The sequence below is a fragment of the Lycium barbarum genome, chromosome 2, assembly GCF_019175385.1.
Source record: "Lycium barbarum isolate Lr01 chromosome 2, ASM1917538v2, whole genome shotgun sequence".
In the NCBI taxonomy this organism is placed as follows: Eukaryota; Viridiplantae; Streptophyta; class Magnoliopsida; order Solanales; family Solanaceae; genus Lycium; species Lycium barbarum.
The window spans coordinates 21,794,685-21,819,843 of NC_083338.1; the positions used below are offsets into that span (position 1 = coordinate 21,794,685).

At 39.2% G+C, this 25,159-nt stretch overlaps 1 protein-coding gene and 3 pseudogenes across 2 annotated transcripts; 1 reads left to right on the forward strand and 3 right to left on the reverse strand.

Annotated features, from left to right (window-relative positions):
* The window catches only part of LOC132626343 (DNA polymerase eta-like), a 39,740-nt pseudogene that overhangs the window by 12,735 nt on the left and 1,846 nt on the right, over positions 1-25,159 (reverse strand).
* On the reverse strand, positions 6,879-11,383 carry LOC132626342 (uncharacterized). Of its 2 annotated transcripts, none has more exons than XM_060341181.1 (3): positions 11,045-11,383; positions 10,655-10,966; positions 6,879-7,070 (listed from the first exon to the last, which is right to left on the reverse strand). In XM_060341181.1, exons 1-3 carry the CDS (start codon positions 11,371-11,373, stop codon positions 7,013-7,015), a joined length of 699 nt encoding a protein of 232 aa, XP_060197164.1. In that variant the 5' UTR covers positions 11,374-11,383; the 3' UTR covers positions 6,879-7,012. The 2 variants fall into 2 exon arrangements, with proteins under 2 accessions (XP_060197164.1, XP_060197165.1); XM_060341182.1 differs by lacking the exon at positions 6,879-7,070 and adding an exon at positions 10,508-10,577.
* Positions 16,228-17,924, forward strand: LOC132626340 (probable polyamine transporter At3g13620; annotated as a pseudogene).
* On the reverse strand, positions 19,981-25,153 carry LOC132626344 (DNA polymerase eta-like; annotated as a pseudogene).

Sequence of the window (25,159 nt, forward strand, 5' to 3'; positions counted from 1 at the left end):
CTCGAGGCCAAGAGGATTGAGGAAGAATCCGATCGTGCCCTCGGGTCCGAGTCATACGACTCCGAGCGAACCGAGTCCGAGCACTCCTCCACCTCTAGTCATGCCGGATAGCATAGGGTTTGTGCCTTGCTTTCTGTTTTTTGTTTTTTGCCTTTGTAGGACTTTGTTTTTTCTTTTGATGTAAGAGACATTCGTTGTATAAATGAAAGGTGCATCTTTCTTTCTTCTTCGTTTGAATGTTTGTTTACTGCTTTTGCTATAATTGTTGGTCCGTTCTAGGACAAGTCGACTCGTAGTCGTTAATTCATCGTGCCCGTAGGTCTTATCCGATATTTGGGGCCGGTGGCTTATCAAATTTTGGCTTGGATCATTGTGATCTTGTTTCCTTTGTCGAATTTCGCCCAAGGTACGCGGCGTAGGGTATGCGAATGAGGCAGTATCGAGATACGATGGTTATCAACTGGGTATATTTAACCGAAAGTTGTTATCCCAACTTTTGATAACTTTGTGTTTGCAAAATGTTTGTACATATGAGAATTTTAACTCTTTCTTCCTTAGCCGTAGTAAATGAAAAATGGGACACGATTCATTATGATCGTTTGGTCCTTACATCGGAGGCTATGGCCGGTGGCCGGGCCTTAGTTTTGCCGTAGCAAATGTTGAATGGGACACGATTCATTATGATCGTTTGGTCCTTACATCGGAGGCTGTGGCCAGTGGTCGGGCCTCAGTTTTGCCATGGCAAATGTTGAGCTTCTCCGTCTGCTTTAATCGGGGTCATCTTCGGTGTGGCATAGTACTCCCCTAGCACTTATTCGATCTCTGAGGTCGGGTGAGTGCTATTATGTCCCCAATCGGAGGATGCGACACCGGGTATCCGGGTACTCGCCCTTCATATTTGTTAAGTAACACGTTGTACTCGTTGCCTCATTAAAAACCTTGTCGGAAAACCCATTTTGGGACAAAACCGTACTAAGGAAAAGAGTGCTACACGTGTTTTCAGATTTAGGTTCTAATTTTGTCCCGCTCTTGACTTCCTGCAAAAAAGAAAAGTTAATAAGAGGATACGGGGAGACCATACCTTAGCAGTAGTATCTCTTTAGATGGGCCACGTTCCAGTTATTACGCAGATGTTGCCCGTCTATGGACTCCAATTGATACGATCCTTTGCCCGTTATACCGGTTACCTTGTACGGACCTTCCCAGTTCGGACCCAGCTTTCCCTCGTTAGGGTTCTTGGTGTGCAAGGTAACTTTTCGAAGCACTAAATCCCCAACTTGGAAATGCCGAAAGTTGGCTCTTCGGTTGTAGTATCTTTCCATCCTCTGTTTTTGGGCCGCTATGCGGACCGACGCGTTTTCGCGTAGTTCATCTGCGAGGTCGAGCTTCATGGCCATGGCCTCCCCGTTTGACTCTCCGGTGGTATACCTGAAGCGGAGGGTCGGTTCACCGACTTCCACGGGGATAAGGGCTTCGGCTCCGTAAACCAATGAGAACGGGGTTTCCCCCGTGCTCGATCTGGATATGGTTCTGTAAGCCCACAACACCTCCGGCAATATCTCCCTCCAATGGTGCTTCGATGCTTCAAGCCTTTCCTCAGATTTTGGATTATCGTTTTGTTCGTGGATTCTGCCTGTCCGTTCGCGCATGGGTGATACGGGGTTGACACGATTTTCTTGATCTTCAATCCCTCGAGGAAATTGTTGACCTTGCCACCCACGAACTGAGGACCATTATCACAAGTTATCTCGGAGGGGATGCCGAAACGGCAGATGATGTGATCCCATATGAAGTCGATTACTTCCTTCTCTCTTATCTTTTCGAAGGCCTGTGCTTCAACCCATTTAGAAAAATAGTCAGTTCATAAACAAAATGAAACGGGCCTTACCTGGTGCCTGAGGTAACGGACCCACAATGTCCATTCCCTACTTCATGAAAGGCCAAGGTGAGATCACCGAATGCAGCAACTCCCCGGGCTGGTGAATCATCGGAGCATGCTTCTGACATCCGTCGCATTTTCGGACAAAACTTTTAGCGTCTTCATCCATCCGATTCCAGTAATAACCGGCCCTGATGATTTTTCGAACCAGAGCTTCCGCACCGGAGTGGTTGCCACAGGTTCCTTCGTGTACCTCTCTCATCACGTATTCCGTTTCTCCGGGGCCCAAACACTTAGCCAGGGGGGCGAGGAAAAAGCGTCGATACAATTGGCCGTCCACTAAGCAAAAACTGGCGGCCTTGGTCCGTAGTGACCGTGATTCCTTCGAGTCATTCGGGAGCTTTCCGTCACGCAAGTAGTCGATGTACTTATTGCGCCAATCCCAAGTTAAGCCCATTGTGTATATTTCGCATGTCCGCTTTCTATGGCCATGTTTGATAAGTGCATCGTTGCCCCGGGGTCAATTTCCTCCCCCTCGACCGAGGATCCCAAATTTGCCAATGCGTCGGCCTCACTGTTCTGCTCCCTCGGTATGTGCTGCAAGGTCCATTCTTTAAATAGATGAAGCACCACTTGGGTTTTTTCGAGGTACCTCTGCATCCGTTCGTCCTTTACTTCGAACACGCCGTTCACCTGGTTTGCGACCAAAAGCGAATCGCACTTTGCCTCGATTATCTCGGCTCCCATGCTTCGAGCCAATTCCAAACCTGCAATCATAGCCTCATACTCGGCTTCATTGTTAGTCAATTTAGTAGTTTTAACGGATTGTCGAATGACATCCCCGGCCGGGGTCCTAAGGACAATCCCTAGTCCGGAACCTCTAAGGTTCGAGGCCCCGTCCGTGTGTAGAGACCAAATGCCCGTGGTCTTTCCCGAGGTCAGCAAAAGTTTCTTTTCGACCTCGGGGACCATAGCCGGGGTAAAGTCTGCTACAAAATCGGCCAAGATTTGGGATTTGATGGTCGTTCGAGGTTTATACTCGATATCGTAACCGCTAATCTCTACAGTCCATTTTGTTAATCTACCTGACAACTCAGGTTTATGCATGATGTTTTTTAAAGGGTAAGTGGTTACTACACATATGGGGTGGCATTGGAAATAAGGTTTGAGCTTTCTGGAAGCGCTTACCAGTGCTAATGCCAACTTTTACAAATGGGGGTAACGGGTCTCTCTGCATCCCCCAAAGTTCTACTTACATAATAGATAGGGAATTGCGTACCTGATTCTTCTCGGACCAAAACTCCACTTACCGCCATTTCGGAGACAGCTAGGTAGAGGAAAAGTGGTTCATCGGCCTTTGGTGTGTGCAGCAACGGAGGGCTAGACAAGTACCTCTTCAACTCTCGTAGGGCTTCTTGGCACTCCGGTGTCCAAACGAAGTCGTTCTTCTTTCTGAGCATAGAGAAGAAACGATGACTCTTGTCCGAGGACCTCGATATGAAGCGACTCAGCGCCGCTACCCTCCCGGTGAGCTTCTGTACCCCCTTTATGTTGTTCACGACCACGATGGTTCCGCCTTGGGCCTTCTCTTTTGCTTCACCGGGGGAAACTTCCTGTCCAAGCTGAGTTTGTGTGATGCTATTTCTGGTGATATACCTGTCATATCTATATGCGACCATGCAAAGCAATCGGCGTTAGCTCGAAGAAACTCAATTAATTTTCTCCTGAGCTCCAGGGTAAGGCCCGTGCCCAGGTATACCTTTTTGTCCGGTAAGAACTCGAACAGGATGATCTGCTCCAGCTCCTCTACGGTTGATTTGGTCGCGTCCGAGTCATCCGGCATGACAAAGGATCTGGGTATCCCGAAGTCATCTTCTTCATGCACTGGATCTGGCCCGGTATACTTTGGTTGCTATTTGGGGACCTCCCCTCCGGTTACACCCTTCTTTTCCTGAGCCGGCTCCCTGGGCCGCGGCGCCGCCTCCTCTACTGCGAACATTTCCTTTGCTGCGGGCTGCTCACCTCGGATGCTCTTAACCCCCTCCGGGGTGGGGAATTTCAGCAACTGATGCAATGTTGAGGGAACTGCCCTCATGCTATGTATCCAAGGCCTGCCCAATAACGCATTATACTTCATGTCGCCTTCGATCACATAGAACACCGTTTGCTGAATGGTTCCATCCGTGTTCACGGGCAACGAGATCTCCCCCTTCGTAGTTTCGCTAGCCATATTGAACCCACTGAGTACCCGAGCAACCGATACAATCCGATCTAGCAGCCCTAGCTGTTCGACCACTCTCCATCGGATGATGTTGGCCGAGCTACCTGGGTCAACCAAAATACGTTTAACCTTAGTCTTAAAGATGAGTATAGAAATTACCAGTGCATCATTGTGCGGTTGAATGATGCCTTCCGCGTCTTCTTCATCGAAGGAAATAGAGCCCCGGGTTGAATGGTCTCGGATGCGTTTTTCGCGAAAAATAGAGACCTTGGTCCGTTTCATTATCGGCCCCCGGGGAATGTCAATACCCCCCACTATCATGTTGATTATATGCTGGTGCTCAACCGGTTCGACCCTTCGATGAGCTTCCCTTTCCTTGTAGTGATTTTTGGCTCGCTCGCTCAATAGATCTCGGAGGTGGCCGTTTTTCAATAACCGGGCTACCTCTTCTCTCAACTGGCGGCAATCCTTAGTTTTGTGACCATGGGTTCCGTGATATTCACACACCACGTCCGGATCCCGTTGTCCCGGATCTGACCTTAGTGGTTTCGGCCATCGCACATCCGGGACGCGGCCGATGGCCGAGACAAGGCCCGAGGTATTGATGTTGAAGTTGTACTCCGAAATCTTCGGTGGACCCTTATTGCTGGCGGAACTTCCGGCATCGCTCCTGAACGAGAGTCCCCGGCTGTTTGACGGGCGCTCGACCCGCTTGCTGCCTTGGCCTGAGAAGTGACTCGGGCTTTCCCTTGGCCCTTCCGACCTGAAATTTGATCTCTCCGAGTGGGAGTATGGCCGAAACCTTTCTTTTGATGATTCGGACATCGTTTCATAACCTTTCTTCGATTTCTCGGAACTTCTATTCACTTTTAACTTTACCGAAGAGAGCTCGAACTGATCATCCTCCACCCGAATCTTCGACTCATACTGATTGTGGACATCGGCCCATGTCACGGCCTCGTATTCCAGCAAATTTTCTTTCAATTTGGCCAAGGCAACTGAACTTAGCATGTTGAGCCCCTTTGTGAAAGCTTGCGCGGCCCATTCTTCTGGCACCGGGGGGAGTTCCATCTGTTCCCTCTGGAACCGGGTGACGAACTCCCATAGTAGCTCATCGTCCCTTTGAGTTATTCGGAATATATCGGCCTTACGGGCCTGCACCTTTATGGCACCGGCATGTGCCTTCACGAAGGCATCGGCGAGCATTTCGAAAGAAGTGATCGAATGCTCGGGTAGGTGGTCATACCACGTCAACGCTCCCTTCGACAGAGTTTCCCCAAATTTTTTCAGCAACACCGACTCGATCTCGTCTTCCTCCATATCATTACCCTTTACGGCATAGGTATATGAGGTCACGTGCTCGTGCGGGTCCGTTGTGCCGTCATACTTCTGTATATCGAGCATTTTGAACCTCTTCGGGATCAGTTTCGGGGCTGCACTCGGTGGAAAAGGCCTTTGAATGTACCTTTTCGAGTTCGGCCCCTTCAGCAAAGGTGGAGCCCCTGGTATCTGGTCCACCCGAGAATTATATGTCTCGACCCTCTTTTCGGTTGAATCTACCCGTTTTGCCAAAGTTTCGAGCATCTTCAGAACCTCGGTAGAGGAGCCGGCCCCTGAGCCGTCGCTCTCGACCATTCGTGCCTCATTTTTTCCGGTTTCAGCAATACCCTTTGCCTTTTCCAGCCCTGCTTCACCCTTTCCGTTCTGCAGCTGTGCAATTTCCATTCCTTGCTCGGCGATTGCCGCTCTTTGTTCCTGCAACATTTCAAAAATTAAACGTAAGTTAACACCGTCGTTTGGTGCGTCCGGTTCTCTCCGGCCCCGATCCCGGGACAATGTAACGGAATTGTGAGTATTTAGAGGATCAGTGGCCGGTAGGGCAGCATTCTCTTGATCCACAGTATTTTGCCGGTTGAGTCCCTCCTTTGAATCGACGGGGTTCGGGTCAGCGGGGTTCAGTAATGCCCATAGTCCGCTTCCTTCGTTTTCCGCCACAATCTCGGTGTTATTGACATGACCGGATTGTTCGATGTCAGCCATTTATCCTGTTTTCGCAGAGACGGGCAGGGACGTTTTTTATTTTGATGAATATAATAGAAATCAAGGCCAAAGACAACTATTATCCTAGTCCCACGGTGGGCGCCAAACTGTTTACCCCGGAATCGGATAATCAATTAAATTTGTATGTGGGTATAGGATATGTGCTTGGATCTTGATGTATGTTAGATAGGGAAAATGTATAGGTGGGGGTTCCTCAATAAAATGGCTAATGATGGCGATTCGCTATGAATACAAACGCTCATAAACAATGTGGGATAATTGATGGAATAAACACAACATGAATATAAATAAACGGCCTTGGCCGAATCAGATGTTGAAAGAGAGATTATATGTATGAACTCTTTTATTATAAATGTTCTTGGAAAGTAAAGGAGCCAACCCCCACAAAGGAGGAGGATATGCCCTATTTATAGTGTCACCTCCATGGGTCTCATACAATGGGAAACAATAAAATAATAATAACAAGGACAGCTCTGCACGGATTTGGTGGGATTAGACTGACGGCGCCGTCTGACACACGCATGGTAGGTAGTTGACTGTGGCAGGACGCTACTGGCGCGTGGCCCGCATGCAACGGCCACATGGACCAACGGCTACTCGGACAAACGGCCATGAATGCTTGGTCCTCGGGAAAATTAAGCATCTGCCAACTCTCACACCCACAGCAACAACATACCGACTAAAATCCCACAAAGTGAGGATCTGGGGAGGATAGAGTGTATGCAGACCTTACCCCTACCCCCAAGCAAATCAAAGCATTATAAAAAGTCATAGAAAAATACAATAAAAGCATAATAAAGCAGTCTGAAAATTCCTTTTGACCAAAAAAAAAACCCAGTAAACAATCATGTTTATACCTCAGATCTCTTACATGTCGAAATGGCTCGAAGAATGTCCTCGTTGAGGTATCTGAAAGGAAACCAAAGAGAAACAATCAACATAAGGATGTTTTTAAAAGGTTGAAGAGGAAGAGTAAAGACATACAAAAATGTAATTTCATAAAAGGAAGGAAACAATCAGCTACTAATTTCAAACATGTAAAGAAAATATGTAAGTATAAAACAAAAAACTTACTAATTGTTGTTAATCCTCATCCCCATCCCCATTTCCCTCTTCTGACCATTCTTCCTTATCAGTTGTTTCGTTTTCATTATTAGATTCATTCACCTCTGCATTAATTTCTTCTGTATTTATTTCTTCCAATATGTGTTCTGCATGCTCTAAATCATCTTCTAACTCATTTTCAACTGTTTGGTGAACAATTGATATGTCATCATCCTGGAATGCAACAGGCAACACATTCTCCACTTCCACTCTACCCATAGGCTTGACTTTAATTACCACCCACTAAGCAGACTGTTATATCCCGTATTTTTGCATATTCGGAAAATTCGAAATAATTTTGACTTGTAAGAAATAAGGCCATATTTTGATTTTATTTAACATATATGTGTTGTTCATGAAATGTTGATGTGGAAACATGGAGGAAGGCCAAGGGCAAAATTGGGAATTTTTGAATTAGTTTCGGGAATTACAAATAAGACCCATAAGTGAATTGGGCTAGAAAAAAAAGGCCCAATCTATGTAAGGTGGCCGGCCATATAGATCTATGGCCCAAGCCCATTGGACTTAAATTCAAGAAAAATAAATAGATAAGGGCCACCATTTGTCTTCATTCTAGAACAATCAAGAAAAACAAATTGAGAGCAAGAACAAAAGGAGGGGTTCGGCCAAAGGAGAAAGAAAAGAGAAAAAAATTTAAGCCATCAATCTTGGATCCAAAAATTATAAATTTCTAGTATTCCTACTAAGCTCAAGACCCCCTTCAACGTGGTACAATTATTTTAGCAAGAAAATCACTTTGGTGGCAAGTGAAGAATTTGAAGAAAAAGGTAAAAATTCTATCCTTTTTGTCATGGAAGAACTATATATATATTGTAGTTTATGGAAATGAATGTAAAGTATGAAATTTGTGTGTTGTGGGTGTGTGGCCGTGTGTGGGTGTAGTGAAGGGAGAGGAATGAAATTTATTTAGTATGTTAAATTATGTTGTTGTGGCCTTGTGATGTAAATAGAAGAATAATGGTTCAAGATTGGTATGAAAATTAGTTGTAAGTTGTTGTAGGAAATTATGTGATATTATTGTAGTTTTATGTAATTATGGAAATGGAATTGCTAAAATATGAATTGTTGTTGTTGTTGATGAAATTGAAAGAAGAAAATGTGGCGTTGTGACCTTGTCGCATTTGTGGAGATTTCGAATGGGATACGGTGATAGTGGGATTGTAGAATATTTGGTAGAATTGTATGAAATGCTTTTGAATTGTAATTGGTTGATCTTGAATTAGTAATGAATATGTGAGCATTGGAATCGGCTTGAAAATACGTAGTTGAATTGAATAATGATGAACTATGTAGAAAGGGAGGTTACTAGTGTTGGAATGCGTTTTAAATTGGTTTTTGATGTTATTTGTATGGTTGTTGGTATTGTTGGTATGGTTGTTGATGAATTTGGCCGAGTTAAATTCTCGGGTATGTTGAATTTACAGGGGAGATGCTGCCGAAATTTTTGTAGACAAGTATTAAATAGAATCGGATTTCTAAGTACTTGTAGCTAATGTTTGGTAACTAATAACGTTATTGTAGATATTGGAGAGCCCGAGACTTGAGTCGGGATTTGGTTAGCGAGCGATCGAGGTATGTAAAGCTTACTTTTCCTTCTTTTGGCATGACCTTTTTGGAATGAACAAATAACGTATAAGTATGCCCCTAAAGAAAATCCTATTCTTAGAGCCACTAGGATGGCTAACATCTTTGACCTCCATAAGTTATTCCATATGGCTGGATACATATTTTATGATGTTCAAAGATTCTATTTGTTATGCTCCGAATGTTGTTCGAAAGAAAAACGAGAAGACTAAAGTCTTTGATGAATACTTCGATATGAAAATATGGTCTTAACGTCCCCATTTGATTTGATCCATAATGTTATCCGCAAGTTTCCTAATATGAAAATGTGATCCATAATGATGTTCGATAGTCTTCTAATATGAATGATACTTGAATTTCCAAGTATGACTTATGAAATATTTTCGGAAGGTTTCGTACTTCGAAAGTTCGTAACTTTCTCATACTAATTCCGAATGACCCGAATCTTATTTTTGAGCCTTCAGATGTATGTATATATATTTGGCTCTCGAGTTTGAAATTTATTTATGTACTTATATGCATATGTTTCCGCACTACTCCGCTCGTATATGCATATGGTTTTCGCACTACTCCGCTCGTATATGCATATGGTTTCCGCACTACTCCGCTCGTGCATACTACTATTACATCGTTCGCCGGATCCCGGGCCGGTTTTGTAATCGTGCGCACTATGTTATATTCGGCAGTATGATGTGTTACGGTTCCCGAGACCTCGCCATAGGGCCGGGTACCGCTTATATACGGCGTTATGATGTGATATAGCATATGATATGTTCTGGTGTTGTGATATGTTATGGTGATACGATATGTTCGGGGATTGTACGGAGATATGAAACCTTCTGGAGTATGATGTGTTGTGGCGCCAGCGTCGGAGTGGCGACCACGTTCATATGTTTGTATATGTATGTATATTTGGGCGATGTGTATTCTGCCAGCCTACCGGTTTTGGTATGATATGTCTGTACAGGTGACCGCTTAAGATGATGTCTGTTTTCAGTATCTGTTCAGAATAACGTATGCTAAATTTGAATGAGTCTTTGATATGTCGATCTGGTAAGTAAGTTTGTATGGGTGTCCAGCTAGGGCACCAGTCGTGGCCCACGGGGCTGGGTCGTGACACAGACTTATCTGGACGCAAGGGTAAAGAGCATACTACACTTGTCTAACATTTTGTGCAATAATGAAAGGATCATAAGCCGCATACACCCTTGTATGGTTTACTTCTATGATGTTATACTGGTTGAGTACCCTTGTACCTCTATTTGGGGTTGGATCAAACTACTTGCACCGAAAAAGTACAATTCTTTTTTTGCCACCACCAGAATACTCTAGTTCTAGGATCTCCTTGATTACACCATAGTAATCGACCCCTGCTTGGTTTCCATCCCCACTTTAAACCAAACCCCGCTGTTGTTAGCTTTCATATGCTTAGATCGTTCTTCGGTAGTAAATTTGAAACCATTTACCACATATTTGTCCATAGAATAGACCATACAGGGTCCCTAAGATATGTCCTTTAAAAGTTGGTCATGGTAACCATATTCTGTACTGTAAACCTATTTAAGAAATCGTAAGTTAGCAATAACATAATGTGCACTTTTTAAATTATGTTAGCCTTGTGAAAAGGTTATAACACTTACATAATCGTTAAACCACTTCCCAAACTAGTCGTACACTTTTTCAACGCCATTTAAATGCACAAAGTAACTGTCCGATAAAATGGAGTTTGAGTTAGTTGTTATGCCTTGTACTTGGATATTTAGTGCAAAATAATAACAACTTACTCATAATATCGTTGAACTTCCGGGCAATTCAGCAAGACATGTATCGATGTAGATTTAGACTCCATATCATTAAATTCTCTTGTACGTTTTTTTGAACCCGAACCCGGTCGATTGAAGATTGATATCTGCTTCGCTAAAGCATCATTCTCACCTCCTTCAAAATGTCGATTGGGTCTGTTTCGCAAGCATGGCACAGCATCCCCAAAGTAGTAAGAACAGAAATGAGTTGTTTCCTTAGCAAGATAGGCTTCGCAAATTGAGCCTTCAACTCTATGTTTCTGCTTAATACCCCGTTTAGACTTGCTAATAGTTCTGCATAATATTATGTTAAGCGTGAATTTTTTTAAATAAATTGGTAGAGAGAAATAAATAAAAATTTACACCTATTACCTCTCGAAGGGATACATCCAACGACAATGAACTGGGCCTCCGAGTCGGGCTTCCTCCGCAAGGTGAATTGGAAGATGTTCCATCACATCGAAGAACTCCGGTGGAAGAATTTTCTCCAACTTACTTGTTATTACAGGAATATTCTGATGCATCCGATCCAGGTTGCCTACCCTCAACATGCTGGAACACAAGTCTTTAAAGAACAAACTAATTTCTGTCATAGGCTTCCAGATTCGGGTAGGCAAGCCACTAAATGCAATGGGGAGTAAAGTTTCCATGAAAACATGAAAATCATGGCTTTTCATCCCATGTAACTTTCCTTGCGTCATATCAACACGTTTTTCCAAATTTGATGCATACCCATCAGGCATCTTCATGTTCTGAACCCATTCACAAATCTTGCGCTTCTGATCCATTGTGAATGAATAACTAGCCTTAGGCTTGAAGACCCCGTTCCGTTTGTCTTGCAACTATAACTCTTTACGCCTACAATATTCCTGTAAGTCCAATCTATCTTTTGGATTATCTTTTGTCTTGCCCTTGACATCCATCACTGTGTAGAACAAATTATCAAAGTATTTTTTGGCCATATTCATGACATCAAGATTATGCCGGAGAAGATTATCCTTCTAATATGGTAACTCCCAAAATATGCTCTATTTGGTCCAGTTATGTGCAAGCCCATACTCATCGAACTTGTACGGTGGTTCTTCAGTAACTTTCGGAAAATTCTCAACCCTCTCCCAAATTTCCTCTCCTGAAAGTCTTGGAGGTGGATAGTTTTGTTCAATTGTGTTCTTCCTAAATGCATTTTTCATACTCCTAAACTCATGATCCATTAGCAAGAACTAACGGTGACAATCAAACCATGAATTTTTTTTGTCGTGTTTTAAAGCGAACGATTTAGTATTCTCCATGTAGTAAGGACAGGCTAACTTTCCAGCAGTCATCCACCCAGACAACATCTCGTAGGCAGGAAAATCATTAATAGTCCACATTAAAGTGGCTCGCAAATTAAAATTCTGCTTAAGAGAAACGTTAAACGTCTCAACCCCTTCAACCACAACATTTTCAACTCATCAATCAAAGGTTGCAATTATACATCAATCAAAACTTTTGGATTACGTGGGCCAGGAATGATGCAATTAAGGAATATATATGGATTAGTCATACACAACTCAGGTGGAAGATTATATGGTGTTAATAAAACAGGCCAGCAAGAATATGGTGCAGCAGAAACAGAATGTGGAGTGAATCCATCTGAACATAAACCCAACCTAATGTTCTGTGGTTCAGCCACAAAGTCTGGATATGTTGTGTCAAAATGCTTCTAAGCCTCTCCGTCTGATGGATGGCACATAACACTAGGCGGCCTTCTATTTTCACTGTGCCATCTCATATGAGGAGCGGAGCTATTTGATGCGTACAACCTCTTTAACCTTGGTGTAAGAGGTAAGTAATGCATCACCTTAACAGCAACCCTCTTCCCTCTACGAGTCCGCTTAAAACGAGCTCTTTCACAAAGCTTACGAGATTCTAGACCTTCGTCATCTTATAGTATAACATGCATCCATTTTCACAACAATCAATTCTCATCAACAAGAGTCCTAACTTAGACACTAATCTTTTTGTCTTATAGTAATTTTCAGGTATCTCTAAATTCGGGTCAACTAATTCATGTATAAGGCCAATCACAGCATCCATTGCACCTTGAGGAACATTCCAATATGCTTTGATGCTTAATAATCTAACAGCAATAGATAATTGAGAGTGGGGACTCCGGTCATATAAAGGCCGACTAGCATTTTTCAACTGTTCAAAAAAAACGACTAGCTTCCTCATTTGGAGCTTCTTCATCATCATTACCGGATTCAAAATTGGAATGCATCCCTTAAGCATCTTGAACCATGTCGTGCATTCTAGAATTTTGGACATTAGGTTCCACCGCCCTACTACTTTCACCAACAATAAAGTCTTGAAATCTACCAAAACTACTATCCGTTTCTCCATGACTAATCCACACTGTGTAATCTTTTTCAAAGCCGTCTTTATAGAGATGAAGCCTAACAATCTCTGGTGTCTCATAATTCCTACATTTACATTTCACACAAGGGCACCTAACCAAACCATGACTTAGAAAAGTTTCAAGTGTCATTGCATAGTCAACAAAAGCATCGACACCATCTACAAATTCTTGCCTCATCCCCCCTCGGCCGTCATTTGTCCTATTATACATCCAACTACGAGATTCCATCTACACAAATAACACAAACTCATCAATGCTTAATAATTCATTTTTTGCTAATAAATACAAATCACTAGGTTTTTTTAGAGAACCAGTAGGTTTCTTAATAATTCTAGCTATTAGCACAATTTAATCTAAGAAAATTTCAAAATTAATTATCATTTATTTACGTTTTCCATTCTTTACTGACTAACCTTTTTGGAATAGTAAAGAACGTCATGATTCAGGACTTATTTTTGACTTTTCATAAAGAAAAGAATCATAGTCTGTAGACTACTTCAGTACTCCATTATTTTCTTTACAATTCAATAACTTTAATATCCTTCATTAATTATTTTATTTTTATATTTTATTTTTGTCAAAGTCCTACACCAACTTTACTAATATGACAAAAGGGTCTACTGTTTTGGCCAGTTAATGACACATAAATTCCAACGTACTATATAGTAAAGTGACAAATATTATGAGCCAAATGTAGACTTTATCATGTTATGAATTTTAGCAGCCTCATTGTTGACGGGCAGGAATTCAAGTACAGGTAATTTTATTCAAGATTTCACTTTGTAAAACTAAAACAATTACAGGAATGCAAACATCACAAGTACAGGAATTCACTTTACAAATCAGAAACAATATTAGGCAAACTTTTTTTAGATTGTCAAATCTGAAATAAGCTTTTTTCAGCTGGGCCTCCTACCAAATTTCTTAGCCAAGAAAAGAAAGAAATCGTACCTCAGATTGTCAGATAGGCCGGCGACGGCAATGGCAGATGGCGGCGACGGTGACTGGCAGGTGACGACGGTGACAGGCAACGCCGTTAATAGGTTTAGAGAAAGAAGGGGAAGATAGAGAAGGTGAGAGGAAAAGAGAGAGAAAGGGGAAAGATGAAGGGTCTGTATTTTTATTTTATTTGACTAATTACACCGACCTCACGAGGTCGGTATTCCTTTCAATTAAAAATAAAATTATAATATTTAGCATCAAATGAATTTCCGACCTACAGAGGTCGGTACTTTATTTTTTAAAATTTTGGTACAATATTACTGATCTCATGAGGTCGGTTTATTTTTAAAAATATCGAAAAATAAATATTACGACTTTACCGACCTCATGAGATCGGTTATTTTCCGACCTCAACTGAGGTCAGGTTTTTGAGGTCGGAAAATATTATTTTTTTAGTAGTGTTTTTAACCAAAATTACTTCTGACGCTTATGATTGCTTCTTCTAAAGCCGTAATTTTGGTGCAAAAATATTGCTCCAATTTATCTATTGGAGAAGCCTCCGGTGTTTCTCAACTAAAATAGTAAGTTACTATTCACATTCTTATTGCATGTGTGTTGACGTTGTTTATGATTGCTTCTTCTAAAGACGTAATATTTGTGCTGGAATCTTGCTCTAATTTATCTATTGGAGAAGTCTCTGACTTTTTCGAACAAAATAGTAAGTTATTGTTTACATCTTATTGCATGTATGTTGACGATGTTTATGATTGCTTCTTCGAAAGCCATAATTTTTGTGCATGAATCTTGATCCAATTTATCTATTGGTGAAGTCTATGGCGTTTATTAACCAAAATGGTAAGTTATTTTTCATATTCTTATAATTGCATGTATTTTTATAAATTTGCATCTTTTTTCCCCTTTAATTAATACATCTACAATTTCGGTAAAATTTAATTATAACGCATGAAGACCCTTAGCGTTCGTCTTTTTTATTTTTTAAAAATAGATTTGGTATGTTTTTTTCTTCTTTCTTTTACAAAATTGATTAAACAAAAGTCTATATTGTCATGTAATGTCAAATTGCTATTTCTTCACATTAATGATCATAAATTGGTTAAAACAAATCTTTTATAAAAACGTTTTTATATTTCTTATAAACTTTATCCACCTAATTAAAGCTTATAGATCTCAAGACATTTTCTCACCACCATAATAAAAGGACAGTAAAAGATTCTAAGTTGGCAACGAATGAAAAATTCTTTTTTAATTGTAGGAAGAAAAAAAGAGAGAAATAAAATTAAGTAAATATCAAAGCTTAAAAGTGTCATAAAAATCTGAACAATCACAGAATTTGGACATAAAATATAAAGCTTTAAATATAAAAATTCGTTTCTTGAATATGTTTAAATTTAATTTCTTAGGTATGTATTTTCATTAATGGAAATTATAACTCAAAATTACATATTTAAAGCGATCAGAAGAAAAATCTAAATACTTATCGCATATAATTCGACAACTAAGTCAATGTAGTAATACTATTTTGATATTTAAATGAATGTTGCATATATTTTAAAGGTCATTACTATTTTACATAATTTGTTATTTTTGTATAAAATTCTAAATTTATTGACACGTGCAGCGCACGTAGTCTAATACTAGTTTCCATAAAATCCTTTTGTATTTATTACCACAATCCTGTTAAAAAACAATCACTTTGTTACGATGACAGAGGAGACACAACCACCACTCTCCAGTCTCAACCATGGCAGAAAACTCCACACACCTGCCCATAATCACACTTTAATCTGAATATGGAAAAAAAAATCCGTCAACATTTTAATTACTCCTCTATCTAGTCTATATTATAAAGTGTTTTTAACTTCTTACAAAATTTAATAATTTCTAGAAAGTAAGAGATATTTTTATTTAATTATTCTTAATTAAATAATACTATTTATTTAATTTTATTTATTTTTGCATAGCAAAAATCCACTTATCTAAATAAGAAAAGAATTGAAAGAAAAATATTACTAACAACATCTTGATTATGTAGAAAAATTTATTACGAAATTAATTAAATTTAAAAGCTAAAACCATCATGTAATACGGATAGAAGGAGTATAACTATTTATGTAATTATTAACAAGTGAAGATAATTAGTATAAAATCCTTGTATTTATTGCCTTGCCAGAATCATTGGACGAAAAAAGATAACTATTGCCAGAAAACCCTCTTTGTATTTATTACCACAATCCCGTTCATAAACAATCATTTTGTTACAATGACAGAAGAGAAACAACCACCAGTCTCCACGATGGCAGCAAACTCCACACAACTGCCCATAACCACAACAAAAACTACCAAAAAGAGCAAAAACCTAAGCCTTATACCTCTAATATTCCTCATATACTTTGAAGTTGCTGGTGGTCCTTATGGTGAAGAACCAGCAGTTCAATCAGCAGGTCCACTTTTCGCGATTCTTGGTTTCTTGATTTTCCCATTTATTTGGAGTGTACCTGAAGCATTGATCACTGCTGAATTATCCACAACTTTTCCTGGTAATGGTGGTTTTGTTGTTTGGACTGATAGAGCTTTTGGACCTTTTTGGGGTTCAATTATGGGTACATGGAAATTCCTAAGTGGTGTGATCAACATTGCTTCTTTTCCAGTACTTAGTATTAGTTATATGGAAAAGCTTTTTCCTGTTTTCTCATCTGGTGTTCTAAGATATATGTCAATCTTGGTGTCTACATTGTTGTTGTCTTTTTTGAACTATACTGGTTTGACAATTGTGGGGTATGCAGCAGTGGTTCTTGGTGTTGTTTCACTTGCACCTTTTATTATAATGTCGTTGATCGCGATTCCCAAGATTCATGTTCATAGATGGATAAGTTTAGGACAAAGGGGTGTGAAAAAAGATTGGAACTTGTTCTTTAATTCCCTGTTTTGGAATTTGAACTTTTGGGATAATGTGAGTACTTTGGCGGGTGAAGTTGAGAACCCACAAAAGACTTTTCCTTTAGCACTTTTTTCATCAGTTATTTTCACTTGTTTGGGATACATTATTCCGCTTTTGGCAGTGACTGGAGCTGTATCAGTTGATCAAAAAGAGTGGGAAACAGGGTTTATGGCTATTGCTGTTGAGATGATTTGTGGTAAATGGTTGAAATTGGTGTTGTTTTGTCCGCTATTGGATTATTTGAGGCTCAGTTAAGTAGTTCTGCTTTTCAGCTTTTGGGTATGGCTGAATTAGCATTTTTGCCTAATTTCTTTAGTTTAAGGTCAAAATGGTTTAATACACCATGGGTTGGGATATTATTGTCAACAGCAATTTCACTAGGTATGTCTTATATGAACTTTACTGATATAATATCTTCAGCTAATTTCTTGTATAGTTTAGGTGTGTTGTTGGAATTTGCATCATTTGTTTGGTTGAGAAGGAAGTTTCCCAAGATTAATAGGCCATATAGAGTGCCAATGAAGCTGCCCGGATTGGTGATTGTGTGCTTGATTCCTTGTGTTTTCCTGGTGTTTATAATGGCTATTGCAACCAAGATTGTGTTTCTTATCAGTGGATTGATGACTGTTGGAGGGATTGGATGGTACTTTTTTATGAAGTTATGTAAATCCAAGAAGTGGCTTAAATTTCATGATGCTGATAGTTATGTGGAAGAGCCAATAGCGGGATGAGAGCTATGTTGCGCGACATCTTCAAAAATATCGACGGGTGCGTAGCTGATATTCCAAGATTAGTGAGTTTTTGAAGGATCAACACAGGTACGACGTGGCGGATTTAGAATTTATTACTTCCAATTATGTATATATATTAAAAAAATTAGAAAATTATTGTTGCTAAGGAAGTTACTTTGGGAAGAACTTTTTTAAGTTTATAGTATATCAAAAGATTAACTACATGTCCTTTATTTGATGTTTGTTTATTTTGCTTTCTGTTTCCTCACTCTATCGTGTATGCTCGCTCTTATATAGAAATCAAGGATAAAATAATTTGGGAATGTTTTAATGTTCTGAATAAATTTTAAAATCCAATAAATTTCCACTTTAGGAGAAACGGAATTAATTCGAGTTGATTTGGTATAACTTTTCAGGCAATGATTCGATTTTTGTCAAGACTTCAAAAACTAACTATTTTTATGCACTTATGCTATATATTGCTTAACAGTCTTTTATCGTGTGATGCTAAAAGAGTACATGTTTGTGGAAAGTTATCTGAAACTAGGATACCTTTGATAGGAACACTTCGGCGCAAATCTAAATTAATAGCCATATCTAGGTCGGATATAGATAGTTGTATCAAAAACTAATTATACCAAAAGAAGAAAACACGCAATTGCCATTAGTCAATTTGAAATTATCATCATTTAACCTTAATTTAGAAGCGATTAACTTTTCATTTCCTAATATTTTTGAGGTTGCAACTTAATAGATTAATATTTTTGAGGTTGCAACTTAATAGATTACCTGTTTCGGCCGCAGAACTTAATATTAATAAATTACTACTATAGGATCGAACTCTTGGAATAAAATTGAAACTGGAAGGTCTAGATTTTTATCTATGTAATATTTTCATAACTTGCCAAAGTTTCAAGAAATTGATATTTTACCATTAATATTCTATTGTACAACGCCCGTGGAGAAAGATTATAATTACATAAAAAGATTAAATGCATTGTGGTTTCAAATGCGATACGATTGTGGAACATTTTAGTAACTAGGTTTACATCGACAAGTCTCTCAGAGTCTTTCATGTACTCAACATTATTCTGAATTGGTTTTGATCAACTAATTTGTTCCCCGATTATGTCGAAATAAACGACATCATGGAAATACATACTTATAAAATAACATCATATAATAACGGACATTTTTTATTGATTTAAGCGTACGTGTATGCCAATACTTGGGGATCGTTTGGTAAGCGGGATGGGATAAACAAGGATATCACAAGTATTGGGATATCTACAACCAAATACGGGATAAAATAATCCAGCAACTTATCTCGAGATTATTATCTTCATCCCGCAGACCAAATAACCCCTTAATGTGCTAAGAAGCATTAGATTATGAAAACCAGAAATCAATTATTTTCTTGTGGAGATCTAGGAGGAGTTTGATATTCTTCTAAATGCCTCTGCTCATGTGTGGCAAAGGAGACTGAATCTCTAATACGCAAGAAATCACCTTTCTCATGTGCTCTGTTGTCCTTTGCTCGAGCGTGCTTCTTTCTTTTTTTCATTTATTTTTCCCATTTCCAACTCTAGAGAGACGTGTATACTCACAATCTATTTCTTTTAGTTTCTGCTCATAAGCCTTTAACGTAATAAGGTCCAAATGCGTGCCCAACGTAATTTAGGATTTCAATTTTAATATTATAAACAGGGTATGAGGATTACTAGTACTGGTGGGGGTACTCGTGTAAAGGAGTTGGCAAATTCGTCTAAATTTTTATCTTGCCAATGAGCATTACTAGAGTTTGAGGCTATTTCTGTAAATAAGCTTACTCTTACCCATTTTCTAAAATTTACTTTGGCATCAAGTTGTACAATCCAGTTCGTTGCATAATCTTATTCCTCCAACGACTCAGATGTCAAATGACAACCGTCCTGAGCCTATCCCGTCGAGTAAACATCTCACTAGTTTTTCAGCATTGAACATCTCACTACTTTGAAAAGAACTCGATCCTTCTTATTTTTCAAAGTAGTTAGCCAATAAAAGGAACAACTTTTAACAAATGCAATCGAGGATACGAATAAGCAGATTTTTCTTTTAAAGTAAATTTTAACATCACATGGCTACTTTTTGTTATTGCTCCTGCATTGGTCCTTTGTTTTCTTTTAACAACTAATTATTAGCCAGACGAGCTAAAACTTAGATGCTGATGTTTAAAGCGAGCATCCCGCATTTCCCAGAATAGAAGATAGTAGAAAGCAAGTTTGCCTAAGCGTGGTAATTGACATAATAATATATTTACATTTATTCTTTTCAAGAATATACATGCACATCCTTAAAACACGGCCAATACTAACCTAATACACACACAAATATCATGCTATGAATAACATTAGACACAGTGATACCAGATCAGCTGCTTCTTCATGCTGATCGCTTGAAGCAGTGACCTCTGTGCTTGGCAATCCCAACAACTAAAGGATATTAAAACAACAATAGGATACCTATAAGTTTACTCACAGCAATCGTTAACTAACCAACTTGTTAAGATGGCCTCATGATTCAGTAGGATTCAGTTAAATCTGGGCATTGAGCTCCAGATTGGCCTCCGACATCATCCACCTATCACAGGAAAGGTTTGTTGGCATCTATTTATCCTTTGCAGGTAAGAAATAACGAGTAATACCCAAATCCCTTTTCACTGTATTAGATCGCTTCTGAGGCCTGAGCCATGCCTGTACCTCTTCTTGAATTTGTTGTGGTAACTCGTTCAACACATCCTGGTCAATCTCATCAATGTCATAACTCCAGGAAGGCCTTTTCAGTTTATTCTGGCTACAAAGACGAGCATCGACGCTAGACTCACCTCTTGCAAGTGAATTTTGTTGAAGTAGTTCACTTTGACGGTCTGCACAAATATAAATACAAGTAAGAGGCCTAATACTCCCTGCTCTAGATATATCTGACATCCTTTTCCATTTTAGGACGTCCCACAATGTTTTGACTACATTTCACAAATAGTATTTATCTGATATTTTCTCCATTTCATCTTATATGATGGTATTTGATTGAACGAATTTTAAGATATTAGGTTGAGTTTTACATTAACTTAGTGATGGTAATAATGAAGTAATGGTTGAAAAGTTCGTTTGATACAGAAACATCACACCAAAGTTCAAAAGTTAAATAATTTAATTATTTGAATTCAAAAATGTGAAAGACGTATAAAATGGAACGACGTCCAAAAAGTGTCATAATTTGAACTGAGGGAGTACAACTCTTAAAGCTTCAAATTCATTTAATTATTCAGATTTAATATTTGGTGTGATATGCTAATTATTCGACTATTACTTGAATATATTCTACCACTACCACTAAGTCAAATAACATCTTAAACACCATGTTAAGCCAAACACGAGAACACGATCATGTAAAACGACAGGGGAGAGTAAAATGGAAAGAGAACGGAAAAAGATCACACTAGCTGGTGAATCTGTTACCTGACAAGCAGGATGATTCGCTTAGCTTACTAGTGCTAGCATGATCTCCTGTTAAGAGAGTCCCAGAATGTTGACTTTGAAAATATCGTGAGATTGTCAACATTCCCTGATATAGCAATAGCAAAAGAAGCTTAAAAACAGTTTTCTGAAGCAATCAAAACAAAGATTACTTATCAATATTTGTATGCTGGACATTTACTCCAAGACAATTTTGAGGCATCAACTCCAAACATGGTGCCTCACAATCTGAAAGGGGTATAGGTGAAACTGATACCACTGATTCAGTGGCTGAGATCATTGATGACTTCTTTCCAGTGCAGCAAAGGTGTGCATACCTTAAATGACCTCTTTTTATATGTGAAGCATTTGCATAGCAAGGTATAGAAGGAGAGGAAAGATCTGTTTGATAACCTTTTTTGATAAAGTAAGATCTCTTTGATAAACATTCTGATGCTTATGTTCTCTAACTTGACCTAATGTTTAGATTATAGAAATTTCTAACTTGACCTAATGTTTAGATTATAGAAATATGATCTCTATCAACCAAAAGAGATCTATCAACCTCATGAAGATAAATCTATTAGATGTTCTTAGGCAGTTGCATATTGAGTCTTCTCCTTCATACATATTGTTGAAGGTATAAATAATTAAAAAACCTAAATCTTAGTACCCAAGTAATAAGCTTTACTACGACATATATACTACAGTAAAGTAAAAAATACTTGAACAAGGAAAGTGCGGAGAGGAAACCTAAATCTGACTACTCAAACAATCTGTCATCTTGAAGTCATGGAATAGAAAAATGCACAGTTCATACAAAAAGTAAAAGAGCAACAATATTGAAAAGGACAATGGGGAATAAAAAAAGCCTACGCATTTAAAGAAAGCTAAATGGGTAAGGAGAAACTGGAAATACAGTCAATACACAGCTAGGATCCATGAGATAAGTACTTATACCAATGAAATAACAGAATGGATTTTGGAACCTTTTCTTTGTTTGACTTCTTCCCTTCCTCCGACTCTAAAGTATCTCTAATCTTTTCAGTAAGAAAGTCTCCCGCTTGATTCAGTCTGATCTTTCTCCCATCCCCGATACACTTCAGCATCTAAAGTAGCATTGAAAAGTAATAGTAAAACCAAAATGGGGAAGAAGCAAAAGATAAGGAAATATTTACCGAAATTTTAGCTATTAGAACGAATAGGAAGAAGTACCTGGTGAAGAGCATATCGAAGTCTCTTTATCTGGCAGCTGCTCAGATGGCCAAAAAAAAAAAAAACAAAGCCCTGGTCAAGATGACCCTAGATTGTAACTGTGTTGCACCATAGAAGACCATCAAAATGGAAAATACAGAAAGCATGCATATCACTGTATCACTGAATATTGAAAGACCAGGTCTATTAAGTAATTTATTATAGCATAAAATGGATTATGTCTGAATCAGGATTTGGAAACATTATGTTGTATGGATGATGTTCTTGTATTAAACCAACACAGATTCAAATAAATAAGAATGACATCAGACCTTTTCTTTACCCATCTCCTTGTCCTCTTCCTGCCTGTCCAGTGGCAAGGAATGTTTAGTCTCTGTATCTTCCTCACAATGTGCTATCCATGGCTCCGTTGACCGCAATGTCGCATGACCTCCACTTCCTAGACAGTTCTCTTGTAAATTTCAATTCCAAAAGGTAATCAATTAAAAAAAGAAGGCCAACAGACAAATAAAGGTAATAACTAGCATCACGGCATACAACCTGAAGGTGACAAAAGCGGAGCATCTTGGATAAGCTTTTCGCCGGATAGTTTAACTTGAGGGCAGGTATCCTCTTGGTTATGAAAATAATTCATAATAGATCGTGTACCCTGCCAAAAGATTTAACTAGCAGAATTTAATACCATTACACTAAGCATTTGCAAGAAGTACTACACCAACCAAGAAATGTAATGAAAAAGAAATCTCAGTTAAAGCTAAACAACAGGAAAACTTAAGCAAGATTTGGGATGTCGTAAGACATTTCAAGAAATTGTTTATCTGATTCACTTTCATGGGTCCAAGCTTTCTTAACTGAACTGTCAAATAACTAGAGGCAGAAACAACCGGCGAAAGAGAAAAATTGGAACAACCAGCGGGGATAAGAAGTTGTACAGACTAGCCAAGGCGAGGGAGAGGGAGGGCACGTGACCTAGATCAAGTGAAGTGCATCAAGGACGAGGACGGCAAAGTACCGGTGGATGAAGCTCTCATTAGACGAAGATGGCAGTCATACTTCCATAAACTCTTGAACGAAGAAGGAGACAGAGATATAGTGTTGGGAGAGTTGGAGCACCCCAAGAGGCACCGTGATTTTGGGTATTATAGGTGTATAAAGGTTGAGGAGGTTAAGGGTGCGGCTCGTAGGATGCGCAGCGGAAGAGTGACATGGCCAGATGAGATTCCGGGGGAATTTTGGAAGAGCGCAGGCAAGGCAAGTTTGGAGTGGTTGACTGGGCTGTTTAATGTCATTTTTAAGACGGCGAGGATGCCCGAAGAATGGAGAGAGAGTACGATGATTCCGTTGTACAAGAATAAGGGTGATATTCAGAGTTGCAATAACTATAGGGATATCAAACTGCTAAGCCACACTATGAAAGTTTGGGAGAGAGTTGTGGAGATGAGGGTGAGGAGAGGCGTGTCTATTTTCGAGAATCAGTTCGGATTCATGCCGGGGCGCTCAACTACAGAAGCAATCCATCTTGTAAAGAGACTAGTGGAGCAGTATAGGGAGAGCAAGCGGGACTTGCATATGGTGTTCATCGACCTAGAAAAGTCATACGACAAAGTGCCAAGGGAGGTTCTTTGGACATGTTTGGAGCGTAGAGACGTTCCTGTGGCGTAAATTTGGGCAATCAAGGACATGTATGAGGGTGCCCAGACAAGGGTCCGGACAGTGGGAGGGGACTCGGAGCACTTTCCAGTTTTGATGGGGTTGCACAAGGGATCAGCTCTTAGCCCGTTTTTATTTGCTTTGGTGATGGATGGATTGACGCGGCAAATCCAAGGTCAAGTGCCATGGTGTAGGTTATTTGTGGACGACATAGTTCCGATTGACGAGACTCGCAACGGAGTTAATGCTAAGCTGGAGTTTGGAGATAAATCTTATTAAACATCCAAATATCTGGTCTCTCAATAATTTTAATTTCGATGACTGAATAAGGTTATCGAGAAATGACATTTGCAGTATGATTTTCAATCAACTTCACTAGCTTTTATCAAGATATAAGAAGTACCTTATTGAAGAAATAAGAACGATTTTCAGGACAAAACATACTTGACCAATCTGATCACGAGTGTCCTACCCGTTTTCCTCACACATCAAACAATTTAAGAAAAAGAATCAAAATTATAAAACTGAAGTAGGCGCATATATCAGCTCAGGAACAGAACAGAAGAAGAAGTAACAGAAATAATGATGGATTTAATTGGGAAAACGCAAAAGCAAGGTTATCAGTACAGCCGTGTTTCATTTTATCTTTACCATTCCAAAAAAGTATAGTTGTATTTCCTGTTTAACTTTATTGAGTTTTTTTGGTAAACTTTATTGAGTTATTCCATTAGAAGAGAGAGAGAACAATCTAAGAGGGTATTTGGGTTAGCTTAAAAACTGACCCAACTAGCTTTCAATTACTTTTTGGTTTAACAGCTAGTTTGACCAGCTTTTAAGACCCGAACACCCTATAAGACCATATAAATAAATAATTCCACTTAAATTATAAGAATATTACTAAAGTATAGTGAGTTCAGCTATCTTGAGACGAATTGGTCATCAAATTCCTTAGTTTCTTTCTTTTTTTAATTCACAGTTGTAGTAATTCAACTAGTGGACTTTTTTCCTAAGACGAGTCATCCCCAACATTGCCAATGAGAGACGGACAAAGATTTACAAAGACTAACAACACATCTAAGACTGAGAATAGATTATCAC

Excerpts from the sequence above, each read along its gene's own strand:
- LOC132626342 (XM_060341181.1), bottom strand. The coding sequence starts at position 11,373 with ATGACGCAAGGAAAGTTACATGGGATGAAAAGCCATGATTTTCATGTT. Across the intron at positions 10,967-11,044 it reads TGGATGTATCCCTTCGAGAG|AACTATTAGCAAGTCTAAAC; the intron begins GTAATAGGTGTA and ends AATATTATGCAG. Across the intron at positions 7,071-10,654 it reads GAAGTTCAACGATATTATGA|ATACCTCAACGAGGACATTC; the intron begins GTAAGTTGTTAT and ends GTTTCCTTTCAG.